This window comes from Ambystoma mexicanum, chromosome 14 (assembly GCF_040938575.1).
Source record: "Ambystoma mexicanum isolate Mex_15411 chromosome 14, UKY_AmexF1_1, whole genome shotgun sequence".
NCBI classification, from domain to species: Eukaryota; Metazoa; Chordata; class Amphibia; order Caudata; family Ambystomatidae; genus Ambystoma; species Ambystoma mexicanum.
This window is the reverse complement of record NC_090940.1, coordinates 85,001,527-85,020,380: the sequence shown is the minus strand read 5'-3', so window position 1 is coordinate 85,020,380 and position 18,854 is coordinate 85,001,527. Positions and strand designations below refer to the sequence as shown.

General features: G+C 47.1%; 1 protein-coding gene across 3 annotated transcripts in view; it reads left to right on the top strand.

Moving 5' to 3' along the window:
- Positions 1-18,854, top strand: part of FMN1 (formin 1) — a 1,014,107-nt gene that overhangs the window by 616,522 nt on the left and 378,731 nt on the right. Inside the window, exon 1 of one of the 3 annotated variants that reach the window (XM_069638562.1) lies at positions 4,797-8,083. The exons of 1 other annotated variant lie outside the window; for it this stretch is intronic. In XM_069638562.1, the coding sequence (XP_069494663.1) occupies positions 5,855-8,083 (2,229 nt within the window). In that variant the 5' untranslated portion in view covers positions 4,797-5,854. Of the gene's footprint in view, positions 1-4,796; positions 8,084-18,854 lie in introns of those variants that run through there. One more of the 3 variants, XM_069638564.1, reaches the window with a different exon arrangement.

The window sequence follows — 18,854 nt, the reverse complement described above, 5'->3', positions numbered from 1 at the left end:
GTAGCGGGCGCCCCTCTCTCGACAGAACAAGGCCTGATAACCTGTTCAGTGGTTATTAACCACTTGAGAGTTCGCAGCCACTGCTTTTACTCACTGTGCCTTTCACAGATGGGAAATATCCATTTGCATATCAGTCTTTGTCCTGCCCAGGGGCAGTCCAGCACCGAAATGCAATGGCAATTCCAACCTGAACGAGAGTACCACCAGCAACCCCATACACATGTTTCACCCTTGTTGGGGATCATCAGTGAGGTGAAGCTGATGCCTCTCTAAGCACAGTGAGAGGGAGACCACGTCTGGTTGCCCCCAGGAGACCTAGGGTTACCAATCCCAGGTTCCTTGAAATTTAGTTTGCAAAGGTAGCAGGCGCCCCTCTCTCGACAGAACAAGGCCTGATAACCTGTTCAGTGGTTATTAACCACTTGAGAATTCGCAGCCACTGCTTTTACTCACTGTGCCTTTCACAGATGGGAAATATCCATTTGCATATCAGTCTTTGTCCTGCCCAGGGGCAGTCCAGCACCGAAATGCAATGGCAAATCCAACCTGAACGAGAGTACCACCAGCAACCCCATACACATGTTTCACCCTTGTTGGGGATCATCAGTGAGGTGAAGCTGATGCCTCTCTAAGCACAGTGAGAGGGAGACCACGTCTGGTTGCCCCCAGGAGACCTAGGGTTACCAATCCCAGGTTCCTTGAAATTTAGTTTGCAAAGGGAGCGGGCGCCCCTCTCTCGACAGAACAAGGCCTGATAACCTGTTCAGTGGTTATTAACCACTTGAGAGTTCGCAGCCACTGCTTTTACTCACTGTGCCTTTCACAGATGGGAAATATCCATTTGCATATCAGTCTTTGTCCTGCCCAGGGGCAGTCCAGCACCGAAATGCAATGGCAATTCCAACCTGAACGAGAGTACCACCAGCAACCCCATACACATGTTTCACCCTTGTTGGGGATCATCAGTGAGGTGAAGCTGATGCCTCTCTAAGCACAGTGAGAGGGAGACCACGTCTGGTTGCCCCCAGGAGACCTAGGGTTACCAATCCCAGGTTCCTTGAAACAGTGAGTAAAAGCAGTGGCTGCGAACTCTCAAGTGGTTAATAACCACTGAACAGGTTATCATGTCTGTTCTTGCGAGAGAGGGGCGCCCGCTACCTTTGTAAAACTATTTGTTAAGGAACCTGGGATTGGTAACCCTGGGTCTCCTGGGGGCAACCAGACGTGGTCTCCCTCTCACTGTGCTTAGAGAGGCATCAGCTTCACCTCACTGATGATCCCCAACAAGGGTGAAACACGTGTATGGGGTTGCTGGTGGTACTCTCGTTCAGATTGGAATTGCCATTGTATTTCGGTGCTGGACTGCCCCTGGGCAGGACAAAGACTGATATGCAAATGGATATTTCCCATCTGTGAAAGGCACAGTGAGTAAAAGCAGTGGCTGCGAACTCTCAAGTGGTTAATAACCACTGAACAGGTTATCATGTCTGTTCTTGCGAGAGAGGGGCGCCCGCTACCTTTGTAAAATTATATGTTGGAAGCCCTTCAATGGCATGGTTTTGATTCTTCCTTTATTTCCCTGATAAGAAAACTCTACTCCAACCCCAAAACTGCTATTTTTATTACTGGGCAAATGTCCCCATACGTCACTTTATTTAGAGGCACACGCCAGGGTTGTCCACTTTCCCCACTCCTTTTCATCTTTGCCCTAGAGCCCTTCTTAGAAGGAATTAGACAAAAATAATAACATAAAGGGAATACAGTTTCTAATCCTGCTAAGAAATCCAGATACCGCTTTACCACATCTTTTGCAACTTATCTCAAAGTTCTTCTTAGCATCAGGATATAAATTGAACACGGAGAAGTCAGAAATCCTACCTCTTAACGTACATGGTACTAAACATCATATCCAAACATCCGGTATGAAATGGTGTCCCAATGGTTTAAAATACCTTGGTGTTCATATCTCTAACTCTATCAAAGATATCACTAAGCATCTCTATTATTACGAATCAAAGAACTCACCGACTGCTGGTCCCCTCTGTACCTTTCTTGGTGGGGCAGATTAGAATCTATCAAAATTAGGATTTTACCAATTATGTATTTTTTGTACATGTTACCAATACTCCTCTCCTCCTCCTTCAAATCTATAGATATGTGTTTAACTAAATTTATTTGGGGAACCAAGAAACATAATATCCCTATGTAAACTGAAATATCCACAGGCTCTTGGGGAAGTGGGCTTCCCTGACTTTAAAAAAAAATCACATGGCCTTTGGCTTGAAGCAAGTACAGCTATGGTTTACTCATGAGCAATCTGTTGATGTACCTCAATGGCTAAGTCTAGAGAGAGCCATGGTTTACCCTCTTATCTTGGCGGATTGTTATCTCATCAAAGCAAAAAATAGATTCATAAAAGGCACAAGTATAATGTTATCTGCCCGTTGACTCCCAACATATTTGTATCCACATATGACGAATCCCTCCAAATGTATCTCTTCATATCTCTGGTCTAATCTGTTGATCAAAATTAAGAAAAGATCAATATTCTGGAGGTCGTGGCTCCCTCTGGGCATTTAATATCTTAATCAGATTTGTATACATGGCCTCCCAATTACTTTCAATGAACTTGCTACTGGTTTCCATGACCTGATCTCATATAGCTAACAATACCTTTCTATTATTGATGCAATAATGGAAAATTATGATTCCCTCATATGTAGCAATATTGACATTAATGTAAACAGACTACAGCCTGTTCATAGTTCCAGTATGACTTCCGCACTATTTTATAAAATCCTTATAGGGACCCCCTCCATGGACACTATGCAAAAATGATTTCAGGATTGGAAGCAGGATTTTGCTTTACAAGATGATCTACTACAATGGCCTCAAGTATGGAGCCACGTATCAAGAATGACCACTTCAGGAAGCCGATTACGAACCCTTTTTTTCTTTCATCGTAGAGTGTTTATCAGTCCATCAAGGCTCTTCACAAAATGACAACTGTTGGAGTTGCCTTCAACCCTCAGGAACCTTTAGACATATGTTTCTTGACTGTAAACATGTAAAACCTTTTTGGCTCAATGTGTGGAATACACTCAAAGAAATCTTTAATGTACAGCTGGACTCTGTCCCCAGCTGCTCTTCATATGAAATACTATGTCTACACAAGTTATGCATGAGAGTAATGATTACTTGTTTAATCTTTTTATGTTGGTGTCCATAAAAACTATAATGTCTAACTGGAAAAATGTAAGTCAACTTCACTATAAAATATGGTAGAATTCAATATGTAACATTCTTAGGTCCGAAAAATGCAATGCTTATACACCTTCACTATTATTAATGCATGAATTGAAATGGAACCCTTTTATAAAAATGTTATCCAATACTACTATTGCGTAATTGACATCCAAGAAGACAATTTTATGTGCATCTCCCTATGCTACTCTCCCTCTTATTTATTCCCACCCTCCTACTTGTGTATGTTCTGTCTTGTTTCTAATATGTGTTTGACCCCTCATTATACCCCAAAATGTGGTTTTTCTCACACCCAGTTATCTCATTTCCATGCAAGACCCCTATGTATTTCAACTGATAGCTTTTTATTTGCACCTGTTAACTAATATCCTATTAGTTGCTGAGCTTTGTTACAACCCTGTTATGCCTTGTATGGTTATCATCAATAAAATTCTTTTAAACTGAAAAAAGAGATATTTAAAATGCTGCAAGATCAGATTTAGTTTTATTGTTTACAAACATGTATTCTTAGTTTTTTCCCTTTTAGCTTTTACATTTGGATGACTTGATGATGACATTGAAATGTATATGTTATTGTGTATTTTCTAAATATTTTACGTGTGCGATTATGAAATGGAATTATGTGAAAAGGTTCAATTCTGTAAACCAAATCACTGGGGAAAAAGTGTACCCTTGATATGCTTTCCGCCTTTAAATTGTTTGCATAATATTCTGCTATTACAGCTAATGCTATTACAATTTGGACCAATCATAAACGCAGCAGCTGGAGAACTTGGAACCTTGGCGTGTCATTGTCAAGGTGGAATGTTGCCCTGGGCAGACGATAGGCAAGGCTGAATGTTGAGAGAGAAACAACGAGTCTTTTAACAGTGGTTAAGGCCCTCTACTGACTCGCTGTTCTCCCCGCCCCAAACATTCCAATGGCAGTGTAGCCTACTGTTGTGCCCTCTTGTTCTGTTTAACGTCTAGGTGTGTGCATGTAAAATCCAGCACACGCTATGTCATGTCCCGTGTGAGTCGTTTTTCCCCTCTACCATTTGTTCGGTATCCGGTCATTCCATCGAATCCAAAGCATGGACAGACCATACCATTGAAAAAAAATGCATCGAAAAAAACCCATTAAATGTTAAAGGTATTTGTACCGCGCACCGTCACCAACTGAGTTGGTCCCCAGGTGCTGCATTTTTTTTAAATGGTAAAGGGTTTAGTTTAGTAAAAAAGGGTTTTTAAGGTTAAAAAAAGTGCCCCCCCTTCTCCCACCGGGAGCACCACCCATAAAATGTTTTAAAAAAAATGCATTCAATGGGTTTTTGTTCGATGCTTTTTGTGTCGATGGTATGGTTGTCGATGGAATCACTAGGAACCATTTTTTTCTGAGATTGCCCATGACTTCTGAAGAAGCCAGACTACATGCCCCAGGATGCACGGTGCCGCCCTGGACTTGAGGAGTGCTGGCTCCGGGCTGGGGAGAGCCTGAAAGCGCTGCTGTGTGGAGTCCACGGCAACAGCGCTCACCTGCCCGGCCGGGTAACTTGACACCGCCCCGGAGGCTGGCGTCCGCATTCCAGGCAGCGCTCTCGGAAGCCGGAAGAGGGCTGCATCCCAGACACTTTTTTTGTTTGTTTTTGACGTTTTCCGCTGGAACCGCAATTTTTGTTAACTATATCTCGGCACCGCTTTAAACCCAGGATACTTCTGATTCGGGAAACTTTGGGCGACGTGTGGCCCGTGGCTCCCGCCTTCGCAAGACTCCCCTGCCCTACGGTGCCCTTGTGATCTTCGCCGCAGATAAGTTTTATAATTTCGTTGCCAGTTATACCTTTATTTTATTTTTCTCACGTGCGCTCGCCTCAGCGGAGCAAAAGTGGCAGGCTTATTTTTTTTATTTTTTATTTTACAGTGGTGCTTGGACTATATCAGGACATTTAGTTTCCAAAGACCGATGGGCGTGTTTTGGACTGCATAACCAATACTGGAATAACCAAATGAAAGTGCGAGCCTTCATCTGAAACGTCACTTTATACACATGCGTCGGCAGCAGTGGCGTTAACCCGCCGCGCTATCTGAAGCGGGCCGGATTACAGCCACATCACTCCCACCAGTGCGGCCCCGGTCGAGTGTAGGAGACTGAGGCGGTGTGTTTGCTCCCAGCTGCCGGAAGCTCAGATCTGGGCTGGGCGCGGGGCGTGCTGTGCTGCGTTTGTGTTCTTTACACACAAGGAAGCGGCACACGCTCCCGAAGAACTTTGTTGGTGCGGGCTGTCAGTCTTCCCTCCACGCTGAGCCTGTGTGTCTGCATGGGAGGTGGGCTGGCAGTCTTCCCTCCACGCTGAGCCTGTGTCTCTGCATAGGAGGCGCTGCACCGTCCGGTAGCCTTGCAAACGTGGTGCAAGGAAGGCGGTCCCGGGCCCACACACGCGTGCCTCTGGAATGGGGGGTGCACGGAGCAGCAGGAGCCGCAGGCGGCGTCTTTTCCGAGCACAGTCACAGCCATCCTGAAGAAGCACAGGGCTGGGCACCACTGGCAGACGGAGAAAGTGGGGTGCTCGTCGAAGCGACCAGGACACCCCCACCCCCTCATTAAAAAATCATGGAAGCCAACAACAACGCCCCAGACGGCAAAGAGGCCCAGCCAGCCCCCGAGGTCGTCCAGACTTTCTTTGAAAAGTTCTCCATGAAAAACCTTTTTGGGCGGAACACTAAAGTGGAACCGGCGAAAGTTGCCAAAGCGGAGACTGCAGTTCTCAAAGGCTTCCGGGTCTTGGGGGCGACCCCGGAAAGCCAGGACCATGCCATGGTGCAGGAAGATGCGCGTACCCACTTGCCCAATGGGGAAGTCGCGGAGGGTGCACGTGGAAGCCAGGTGGGGGTGAATTGGGACGGAGGAGGGGGCTTGCAAGATGCCCATTTAGCAAATGGGCCAACAGATGCCATGGGGGGGACTCCTACCAACACGCCCGAGAACTTATCCACACACCTCAGTGAATCTGAAGGACGCACTCGAGATGGACGCAAAGTGGGGGAGTCCAATGGCACTGTGGAATTTGGGGATCCCACTCAAACCAATGCATGGGGAAATGCTGAAATGGACGGTGGAATTGGCGTTCCTGGAGGTTTCCCTGAGCCTGGACTTGTCGACTTTGACCAAGAAGCGCCACTTGTGCACGGGACTCTGGTGCACACGACGAGTGACACAGACTCTGATGGTGACAGTTCGGCTCCAGAGACGGCTGGGACTGGACGAGTCTGCGCAGGGTCTTGGAATGCTGCTGTGCCTCTTGTGTCGCTGCAGCACAGTGGCACCACGGACGGCCCTTTAGCGTTGCAAAGGGTTGACCCCAATGATGCTAGCGACAGAGAAGCCATGAAGGATCTTCCCTCGACCTCACCTGGCCCTCCCTCACCAAGGAGCAGAACCATGAGTGCCGAAGGGACGACACCTGATGGCGTAGACTCAGATATTCAGAGATCTGACACTCTTGGAGAGGCTGAGCTGGAAGACCGCTGTGGGGAAGACTACGGTGATGAGCGTGAGCAGAAAGAACATCAAGGGTCTGATGACGGCCCCAACGAGAAGCTTAGCAATAAGGATATCGCCAAGGAGAAACTTCCTTTCCAGGATACCCATTATGAAAGCCTTGACTCCCCAGATAGCCCCAATGACTCTAAAGATTGCCCCGTGTTCCCTCCCCAGAACCTTGGCTCTGAAGATGACCCCAACAAGAGCCTCCCGCCTCAGGACAGATCTGAAGAGATGCTTGGCTCACACAACATCTCCAAGCAGTTAAACTTTGGGGACATCCCCAGTGGGAAGCTTGGATCTGAGGACAGGACTAACGAGGAGCTTGATTCCGAGAATGTCTGGCCACATCAATTTGGCTCTCGGGACAGCCTGAGCGAGAAGCTTGGCTCTCGGGACAGCCTGAGCGAGAAGCTTGGCTCTCGGGACAGCCTGAGCGAGAAGCTTGGCTCTCGGGACAGCCTGAGCGAGAATCTTGGCTCTCGGGACAGCCTAGGCGAGAATCTTGGTTCGCGGGACAGCCTCAGCGAGAATCTTGGCTCTTGGGATAGCCTCAGCGAACAGTCTGGCTCTCTGTACTCCCCAAAGGATAAACCCTCCACTCCCTACAGCCCCAGCAAGAACTTTAGTCCTGGGACCAGCCCCAGTGAGAGTTTGGGCTACGAAGGCTCACCCCGATCTAGGAACAGTTCCACTGGCGCCTGGCCCACCACTCCATCACAGAGCGAAAAGCCCTTTCAGCTCCCTGCCTTTTTCAGCGGACTCCGCGTGCACAAAAAGGGAGCCGCTGCAGAGGACAGGGATGACCTGACCAAGATCCAGCAGCCGGACAGCGACCTGGCACTGCTCAAGCTCAAGTCGCCCGTCCAGAAGTCTAGGACCAGCCCAGAGACCTTTTTCAAGAAGCGGGAAGAAAGGAAGCTCCCCGAACCAAAGGCTGGCTCTCGCTTTCTGGACCAGCTCTCCAACCTGCTGAACTTTGACATCCCTAAAACCGACGAGAAGGGGGGCCTTTCGGAGGAGTCCGGAGGATTGAAGACGCCCGACGAGATGGGAGGACGACCGGAAGCAGCTGAAGCCTTATCGCCAGTGGAAGAGGTGAAACCTACCCCCCCAGAGACACCGCTGGAGGCATTTAAGTCTTTTTTCACCAGGCCCATGAAAAAGGTGTCGACGGTTGACCCCGAAGAGCTGGAGGCTCTGAAACGCAAAAGGAGGAGTGAGAAAGAGTCACTGATGGCCATATTTGAAAGGCCTAAATCATGGGGCAATGACCAGGCGTCAGCCGAAGCAAAATCTGTATGTTGAACCTTTTTTATATTACAAGGGCCTTTCTTTGGGATTGATAACGAGGGGTGGGCTGGGGGGCCTGGTGGATTGGGGCATGGTTGCAAAGCCTTCGACGTCGCTGGTTTCAATGGGTATCCAAGTTGGTTGGTGTCCAATCCTTCTACTTCCCGTTTAGTGCCCTTTGGTGAAGTGAGTTGGTGGTGGTCCGGAGTAGTCCTCGTCTAACAGCCCTCCTTTGTGTGTAACGATGCCCTTGGAAACGGTGTCTCCATTCCCCTAGGACACCAAGGTTACCGGTCCTAGGCTTACCAATTGCAAACCGTGATAACAAGGCCCTTTTGGGTGCAGTGCATCCATGTGCACCAGGCTAAGTCCCAGAATCCATGTGTTTGTAACATGAGTGCCCAGCACTGAGAAACGTGGTATCCTGGCACCACGGAGCACATAGTAACCTTATCCGAGATGGAAGTCTCTCCAGAGAAGGTACATATGTTATGGGAATCTCAAGTCCGTTTTTCTAGAGTTAAATCCACTCCATGTTTTCCGGGTATCCACCCAATTTGTTTCAGTGTTATGCTTTTAAATGGTCGTTATTTTGTCATCTTGAAAACCTGATGTGGTTGGGTTGATACAGGATCAGACTTGAGGACCCTTTTAGTGTGACTTCGAAGCAGTGCACCCTCCCCCTCTCTACACACTCGTTGATCTGCTGCAAGGACACTTTTCCAGAAGGAGTCTATTTGGAACAGGTTGTGCAGTAGACCGAGCTGTGATAGTGGCTAGGGGGGAGGGGTCAAAAGGTTTTCTTTTAATGCAAAGGTGTTCTCAAAAACTGAGTCTGTGGGGTCAAGTTAAGAATTCTTAATCCTTGATGATTTGAGAGAATTACCGTATAATTCTATTTGGAAGGTTGAATTGCCATAGTCCTGAGGTCTGTAGGCTGCGAGGGCAACGATTCAACCATGGTGCAGAACACAATTGGGTTATGGTCTGAAGGCAGGCTAGAAAGACATTTTAAAAAGTCTGTAATAGTTACAATACAACATAGGCATGGGTTGCCGTGTAACCGTATTTACTTCTGTGCTAGGTCTTATCCGAACGTGGGGCAGCAGTTTAAGTAGATCAATGGTGGGGGGAGGTCTCCCCTCCCAAAGTAACAGAATTTGAGATTAAAAGACGCTTTAGGGTCCATGAAGGGGTTGCAGTGCAACATGCTGGGCATCGCATTCTCACAAGCTGCACTTCCTGTGGAATCTGAAGTAGGCGACCTATTCAGGGATGCAGGCTTGTAAAATGGCAGCCCAATTTAGCAGTGCAGGTTTCATTCAGGGAATGTAGGCTTGTAAAATGCCAGCCCAATGTAGAAGTGCAGGTTATGACCGATCGGGGATGTAGGCTTGTAAAATGGCAGCCCAATTTAGCAGTGCAGGTTTCATTCAGGGAATGTAGGCTTATAAAATGGCAGCCCAATGTAGAAGTGCAGGTTTCATTCAGGGAATGTAAGCTTGTAAAATGGCAGCCCAATGTAGAAGTGCAGGTTTTGGGGATGCAGGCTTGGAAAATGCCAGCCCAATGTAGAAGTGCAGGTTTTGGGGATGCAGGCTTGGAAAATGCCAGCCCAATGTAGAAGTGCAGGTTTTGGGGATGCAGGCTTGGAAAATGGCAGCCCAATTTAGCAGTGCAGGTTTCATTCAGGGAATGTAGGCTTGTAAAATGCCAGCCCAATGTAGAAGTGCAGGTTATGACCGATCGGGGATGTAGGCTTGTAAAATGGCAGCCCAATGTAGAAGTGCAGGTTTCATTCAGGGAATGTAGGCTTGTAAAATGGCAGCCCAATTTAGCAGTGCAGGTTTCATTCAGGGAATGTAGGCTTGTAAAATGGCAGCCCAATGTAGAAGTGCAGGTTTCATTCAGGGAATGTAAGCTTGTAAAATGGCAGCCCAATGTAGAAGTGCAGGTTTTGGGGATGCAGGCTTGGAAAATGCCAGCCCAATGTAGAAGTGCAGGTTTTGGGGATGCAGGCTTGGAAAATGCCAGCCCAATGTAGAAGTGCAGGTTTTGGGGATGCAGGCTTGGAAAATGCCAGCCCAATGTAGAAGTGCAGGTTTTGGGGATGCAGGCTTGGAAAATGGCAGCCCAATTTAGCAGTGCAGGTTTCATTCAGGGAATGTAGGCTTGTAAAATGCCAGCCCAATGTAGAAGTGCAGGTTATGACCGATCGGGGATGTAGGCTTGTAAAATGGCAGCCCAATTTAGCAGTGCAGGTTTCATTCAGGTAATGTAGGCTTGTAAAATGGCAGCCCAATGTAGAAGTGCAGGTTTCATTCAGGGAATGTAAGCTTGTAAAATGGCAGCCCAATGTAGAAGTGCAGGTTTTGGGGATGCAGGCTTGGAAAATGCCAGCCGAATGTAGAAGTGCAGGTTTCGGGGATGCAGGCTTGTAAAATGGCAGCCCAATGTCGAAGTGCAGGTTTCAGGGATGTAGGCTTGTAAAATGTCAGCCCAATGTAGAAGTGCAGGTTTCGGGAATGTAGGCTTGTAAAATGGCAGCAGGTTTTGAAACTATTGGGTTCCCATTTTCAAGTGTTCCTGTTCTAACACAGTGATGGCTGTGGCGCTTAGCCTGTATAACTTGCAGACACGTGGGGGGCAGAATGCATTTTACGCCTACATAGTTCTTTAAAAACAAAATCGGTATAATTTGCATTTGGACCATAACCAGGGCTCAAGTCGAGGGTACACGTGGGGGGGGGGGTTAGGGGAGGACGGAGTCCACCCACTTTATTCAGAGGTTGGACGCAGTTCCCCCCCCCCAGATAAAAATTGAATGTCCACTTTGAATTTATGAATTAAAGACCACCCCAGGGATCAAACCGCAGTAATCAGGTTTGTAGGCTGGAAACTTCACCACTGCACTATATAACCTGATGAAAAATAAACAGCTAAAGTTGAAATGTCCCCTTTCGGTACTGCAAGCCGCAGGGAAAACATTTGTATTGGTTCTTGGAGTTTAAAACACGCATACCTTTTAACGTTTTCAAAAACACTATTAGAAGAAAATATCCTCTCTTGGTTTTGTGTGTGTGTTGATTTTATGAAAGTCAAATGCCATTCGTCCTGTGCAATTTGGGTGGTCATACAAAGGCAATTTAATGAAATGTGCATATTTCACCTTGATATGCTAATTTCTGGCGACGTCACATCCCATTGCGTTTGTTGATGAGTCCCCCCACTTTATATTTTAGGACTTGACCCCTGACCATAACCCAACTTTGCTATTGCAATCTGGTGGAAACCTTGCCATCGCCTTGCAGCCCACAGGTCGTAAGTCTGTGACAATTCCACCTTTTATACTCTCTTTATACCTTGTTCGAGTGCCCAGGGCATGTTTGAAATTAAGATTCGAAGAGCAGGAGCGAAAACCAGCTCCTGGGTGTCTGCTGTCACCCAGTAGGCAGGAGCTACAGCTGGGGAACCAGGAGGGATACCCAGCACCTGGCAAATCTCACTTCCACATGAGATGCACACTTTAACTTAGTGTCTATTTTGGATGATTCATTGTGTGTAAATGTGTACTAGATGTGCCCTAAATCTTCTTGATAAGCATTCTGTCACACACACGTTTCTAGGGCGCCCACCAGCCTGGGGAGCCAAAGGCAGCTCCTGGTGGCTGGCTGTTGGTTTGAAGCTAACGAGGCTCTCCTCTCCTAGGCTAGAAGCAGGAGCTAAATAGCACCCCTCATTTTCAAAGCTTGAATTGAAAGCTTCATTATTTAAGACTCCCAAGTGCTGTAATAACGTGTTACTTTACTCAGCACAATCTTATCGACTTGAGAGGATGAAGGACTTATCTGCAGCACCTGGATTAATAATTGTGATTTACAAATTCAGCTCTAACCTGGGCAACAAATGCATTTACCCACTGGTCTCGGGAGGATAGCTCGGGGGCAACGCGCTCACAAGACGACGCAGAGCAACGCAGGTTCGATCCCCGGGTCCGCGCTTAGAAACCGAGTATTAAGCGCGTTATAAACAACCATTTGCAATAAAAATAAGAAGCAGAGAAATGCTTGCCGGTGTCGCGCCCTGGGACGGAGAGAGTTCCCAATGTGATGTGCGCACTTGTGCGCACTTCATAACACCCCCCCCCCCCCCCCCTCCTCTCCTCCTCCTTCTCCCCGCCCTCATTTCAGGCCTTACTACTCCAGTTTCAAGGCGGGCGCGATAGGGTGTGGTGTGAACTGGGGCACCACACTGCTTCACTGATTCCAAGCAAAAGAATAGCACGTACTAGATAAAAGGGCGTAACCCGTTTCTCATTCTGAACTTTATTTACAAATGTGTCTGTAAACGCTGTTTTCATCGGTGACCCCTGCCCTTAAACGATGACCTTGTGGACAGAAACACCAGTGGCAAAATGTATTTCTCTGGGTAGAATTCCATTCCATCACGTTTTGGCATTCCAGATGAGAGCCGCCAGGTGCAAATAAGTCTTGCCCCCCATCACCAAAGGTAACTGTCCAGCTTGAACAGCAAGGCCACACCCCCCGCAACCGCAGACCGGCGAAGGCCTAGGTGGGACTGCTGTTAGCACAGGACAGGCAGGGAAGTGCCATGTAACTTGTGCTTGGCATCTTCAGCGAACCTGACCCGAGAGGGCATTTAAAGGCCTTTCATTGCAATGCAGCTAGGGCAGAGCAGGCGTTAGCAGGTGACCGCACACCTGTGCAGGTGAACGGAGCGAACCACTGTGACAGGCGAAGACACCACGTGATGCTTTGCCGTGACGTGTCAGGCGAGCACCCCCAGTGTTCTGTTCAGGCCAGTGGCACTAGCAGTCCACGGTATTACTACTGCGTTAGCCCACGAGGATCTTTAAGATAAACATTGATCACTTGTATTTGCTTGACATTACTGGGTGCAGAAAAGTATGGATTACAAAACAAAACCAGCTAGGAGTTAAAATATCTCCATTAAAATACTGCCCTCATTTGGAATGAGGATTGCCTTTTACCCCTTAAGTCCTTTTACTCCCCACTTCCAAAACGTGGAGTACAAATCTCCCACTTCCAAAAAACAACCTGGAGCCCATCCTACAGGACATCGGGGTTTACTGTCTCTGGGAACAATCAAAACTACTGCAGTTGGCATTGGTTACTGGCGATACTGGGTGCCCTCCCCACCCCAGTGAGCTCTGACTTCTCTAAACGAGGGTCTAACCCCACACGTTGCATAGCTCCCAGAGGTTTGATTTGCTTAGGGGAGAGTCCCGGATATAGCACCCTGCTTGCTGTTTGTAATCCATCCAGGAGGATCGCGCCCGACTCCCTTCTTCCTTAGCTGAAGGTATAGGGCCCCAGTTCACTGGTAAGGGATGTGGTTTTCTTCTCACTCTGAGTATATGGCGCCCCTTTCTATCGGCAAACAGCGTTCTGCTCTTGTTTTTGTGACCAAGTGGGTTTAACTCCTGGTAGCCCTCCGTAGTCTCAGCAGCAGCTACTGGGATGGTCTCACTGGATGGCTGGTGGCCCTGAGGACCTTTCTTGCCACAGGGCGGAAGTTCAGTGTTGGGCGTTCTCCTCTGGTTTCTGTCCTTCTCCCCCTACTGGTGCTGCTGGGGACTGCTTCTCTGCCCTGCTGTGATGAGGTCAGCTTCTGCTCTGGAGCTGGCAGCGCCTCGACTTGGCCTTCCTCGTTCTCCACACCAGTGTCTTTCTGCTCCCTCAAGCGGGCTTTTAAAGGCCTTTTGATTCCCTTCTCGGCTCCCCTGTTTACTTGGGTTTACCTATTTGTATATGGGGCCTTGGGATTGGTTTGTTTGTGCCTCTACCTCATTTTCTACTCCTTTCGCGGGTGAGTGCAGTCTGAAAGGCTTCGGTGGCATACGGTTGTCTCTTCTCACTCTTCCCCGCATCTAGACTCGGCCTCTATGTAAACTGTTGGGTTCCCCTCCCGTAGTCACACCCCCTCTAACCACGGGTATCCCACGAGATGCCACCGCTAACTTAGTCGTCTCTTGCTCTGACACATGTTGCCAAAGTCAACAAAGTCCCCACTAGGCAGTGGGTGGCTCGCATGTAGGACTTGTTTCCACATCAAAGAAAGGTTGGATCCAGGACTCGTAAGTCTCTGGGTTTTGCAGTCACATCACTTGGGGCCGAGCATGGCCTGTGCAAATAGCTCACTGCTCTGGCCGTGTTCTGCCAAGCAGATTTCTTGGTTACTTGTGATTATGTGGAATCGCAAAATAACTCCTCCAGTTACAACCAATATCAAAATAACAAATTCCTTTTTTGTTGTTTTTGGGGGGGTCCTCTCCAACCCCCACCCTTTTGTTTGTTCCTAATACTTCCACCCCTCCAACCCCCAATGCCACTATTCCCACTCCCAACCCCATTTTTAGTTTTGTCCAGAATCCGTTATTTTGGATTAGTTGTAATTGGATTCGTTATTTTGTGATTCCACAGAATCGCTGCATACCGATTTCTTGGGCTGAAGAGTCCACTCCTGGTTTCGGGACGTGACTAGCCCGATCTTCAGTTGGAGCTGTGCAGAAAGAGGTGGTCACTGTCGGAAGGAAGGCTTTTCTTACGCTGCAACCCCTAACGGCATTACCTTGATTCCTGTGTAAAGGAGAGTGGGTTGAAATTACTGGGAGTTATCTATTTCCTGCTTCTAGCTTAGAGAAACCTGATTGGCTTCACAAAAACAGCAATGGGGATCCAACTAACCCACCTGCGTGATATTAACTCTTGTGTTTTTGTGAATGGCAGAAATGCAGCAGACGAAGTTAGATTTGAGGCTTACTCGGTGATGTCTAATACCCAGGAGCTACTTTAGCTCCCGCTCCTCAAAAATGTATTTCGATCCCTTGAGTGGTTCTTTCAAGCCTCGTCTTTATAAAGCCAGGTTGGATGAATTTGTAATTCTTTAAAGGTTGCTGCTGGACAATTCTACATTTTCTCCAGAAAAAATAAAAAGTCTGATCGGCAATTGGCTTGATCCTACTATGCAACATTTTTCTCACCTTCTTTGAAGTGAGTTTGGTAGAGGACAGAGTGAATTATTACACATGTTCTGTGAATTGACTGCAAAATATCTTACCAGATAGCAGCAAATGGGGAAAAGTGTGAACTCGGTGGACATTTTCACTCCACTCCATGGTCTGAGATCTTAACTCAGCCATACATGGACTGATTAGCTCAACCACACTTTTATTTTCCTGTGCACCTTGAAACTCGCATCCTCCCATTTATTGCGTTGTATTTATATATAGCGCTCTTTCCCCATTTGTAGGGCCTCAATTCACATTGACTGCGGTCACCAAGGGCATTCCAACCACAATGTGTAGGAGGTTCTAAGAGTGTAGATCAAGAGATGCTTGTATGCATTTTCGCCAGCTTAGGTGGCTGGCTAGGCTCCAGTAAGCAGCCCAGAGGTCAGACACATGGGTGGGTGCTGTTGGTGGTTTAGGATAGAGTGCAATTGCTAAAGATTCGATGTGTGTCCAGCTATACCAAATCATTTCGCTGGTAGTCTCTTTATGCTTGTGGCAGAGGTGTTTAGGTACATCAGGGGTTTCAGTGTGGACGGCTATGTGCGCTGCTAGACAGGAATGGCATAGCCATAGCTGCATTCTATGGTACATGGATGGATGGCGGTGCCTGCAGCCTGTGTCCACAGACGTGGTGGAAGGTATACGTACCGTATGTTTTGATGTAGTTCGGCTGCAGCTTTCTTTTTCTTTGTCCAATGTGGATGGCATGGTTTCGTTATTCGTGGTCTCTCTGGAGCGAGGTCTGAATCTTGCCTGGCACAATCTTACAAAAATCAGGATGAATATGAGGTATGGCTATCTGGCACAGTCAGGCTAAATGCTCTTGAGATGGGATAGGGCCAGGAAGCCTAATGGGGACAGTGATTGCTGGTCACTATGTTCAGACCTAATCTTCACTGTTAAGTCTATATGTGACACAAGCTAGTGTTGCAGTTGTCTGGATGTGATGCAATGCTAATCTTCACGATTCTTCTATCTGAGTTTGACGCATGGCTAAACTTCACCAGGACAGAATGTGAATGCCTAAATTAGGCACAGCAGAATTGTAAACGCCCAGATTTGAGGTAGGTGAATAGATGAAGAACACCTAAGTATGGGACACAACAATGATTAACACCACTGAGCGTTTGTTACACAGCAGTGAAGGGGTGTTCTTTACTAGCTGGCTGATTTTGGTATGCCTATGTTGTGCAGGTAATAAGAGAGGCAGGGCTTTTTGGAATACATTGATTGCTGTACTCCCCACCCAGACCACAGTTATCTTGTCAGTCGCTGCTGGTTGACGGCTGGCTAGTGGCTTCTCAGGCAAACGTGGTCTGGAGCTGCTTCTTTGGGACCTGCCCTTTGCCTTGGGGCCCTTAGCCGAAAGGGCTGCACGGGCAGTGGCCTGCCCTAGTGGGTGTGGTAAGAGCCTACCTCCTGGAGGGAAACGGCCAATCAGGGACAAGGGGCAGGGGAGAGGTCACAGAGGTGTGGCAGAGAAATAGAAAAAAGTCCAGAAGGCAAGTGGAAATGGCTAACGGGAACAAAGGCAGAGACACACTTGACTGTTCAACCAATTGTAAGGGAGAGTGTGGGGGCAGGAGGAAAGCCAGAAACAAACAAAGGTCTACACCCCAAGGACAGCACACTCTAGATGCAGGTCAGCTGAGAAAAATGGGGTGAAAAGCCACAGAAACAAAAGAGAAACCCACCAGAATAGCACAAACTAGTAAAAAAAAAAAGATAGAAAAATGCACACAAACCTCTCCACAGGAGCTCATGAAACAGGCCAAAAATGGATTACAATCAATGTGCAACTACTCACTGAGCATCAACCAGCCTCTAAGGCTGCTTTCCAAGTGGTCGAAGAAGCAAATCTGCAAGTACCAGAATGCAGAGAATAGAATCACAACTGAGCGAACTAATCACACTTGACCCGGGAAAACTGAAAGCTCTGCGCTCTTCAACGATGTGAGTGTCAGAGTGAATTTCATAATTGAGGTCTATACTTCCGCTATGCAGGATTGCCCGGTTTTGACTCTGGCTTCATGCAGCCGTTTTGTAGGGGCAGATTTCATGTAGTGCCGGCATCGGGCACAGCACAAACCCTCCTGTTCTGTGCTTAGTTGCTCCAGGACCGGGGTAAATGATTAAAAGTAAGTGAGTTGACTTGTGTGGCTCAGTCTTTTTCAGGCACTCCCTGAGGTGAGCGGAAAGTTGCCTGGAGGACTTTGAACCAGTGCCATTTTCAATAAGGTCAGATAGTTGCATTGTGATGCCGCATAGCTGCTGTGTGCAACTCTCAATGAAAGGCCCTGGAACGGTTCCATGTTATAATGTCCCCACAAAAATATCGCCATGCAAAAATATCACCGAAAAATTGGCGTTTTTTGTGGGGACATTATTGCATGGAACATGTGGGGGACACCCCCTGCAACCCTCAAACCCTTTTTTCTGTTTATTTTTTTGGCTGCCCCTATCCGCATATATATATATATATATATATATATATATATAGTCACCCATATAATATTGCCACAATCTTTTCCTGGCGATATTATGTACGGCGACCATATATATGGGGATAATATTACCTGATACCCCTGGAACCAAGTTGCCGCCTTCTTTTGGAGTGCAGTATATTCTTGTGATGTGCAATTTTGTTTTTCACTGCCGCAGTGCATCACTGCAGTATTAGTATTATTTGGTCTCGCAGCAGTACTTGAGGGCTGCACTGTGACCACATTTGCCTGTGAAGCAATGGTACGCTGTTCTGAAGATCATCCAGTTAGGATGGATTACTCAGAACTGCTGAAATTGGTACCTGCGTTTTGTAACCGGCTACTAGTCCCACTTCAGTGTTTTGGGCCACTTGAAATGGCTGATGACATCTTTCGCCTGTAAGTGTCTCGGCCCATGTTTTGAGAAGGAAGGCTTTGGATCAGTGGCGGGAGGCAGCAGCCTCACTGCATTGGCTCTATAGGAGGGAATGTGTGTGTTGATGTTGAAGTTGAGTTTCTCTGGTCTTCGTGGTTTTGGCTGAGTGTGCCCAGCTGTTTGTAGTTGCGGGTTTGGTGGAGAAATGTTTGAGTAGGAATTGTTTTTTTTAAAGGTTTTGCGAATTACACAAGTCAAAAAGAACAAAGTATGCATTGAAGTTCTGTAATGCTCCTTTTGGATTCTAGCCTTTAATTGTGCATTCTTCATGTGTACAAACTTGAAACGTGCATTTTAATCTAGTAGATCGTTTTCTAGTTGGATTTATTTCGACTGAGATCAGAAGGATGTTTGAACAGATCTTTAAGTTGGCTGTCTCCTACCCTGCTAGAATGTCACCCGTTGTTCGGATTTTAGGTATTTATAGCAAAATTAGTTGAAATTTGTTTTCGTCCTTATTTCGCCTAAATGTTTACTTTGTCAAAAAACCTGAACTGTTTAGATTTTTAAAAAAGCTGCAAATTTATGATCCGCTAATTGAAACCTTTGAAACAATACAACTTGCTTTGCAGTTAGTGATTTTTAGGGTTTTGCAATACATTTCAGTTGCAGAAAAATAAAGATTTAAAAAAGTTTCTGCTGAGTGAGAGGAAGTTAAGGGATGTTGGCTTGCAGATAGACTTTTTATTCTACACTGAGGTGTGACCCTTTGCATAATGGTAAGCAGAGCTGCATGAACATTCTAAAGTTACTAGGTGGGGTGGCCTTCAACTCCTTCTCTCCCCTTTTCTTGGGCAATATTCT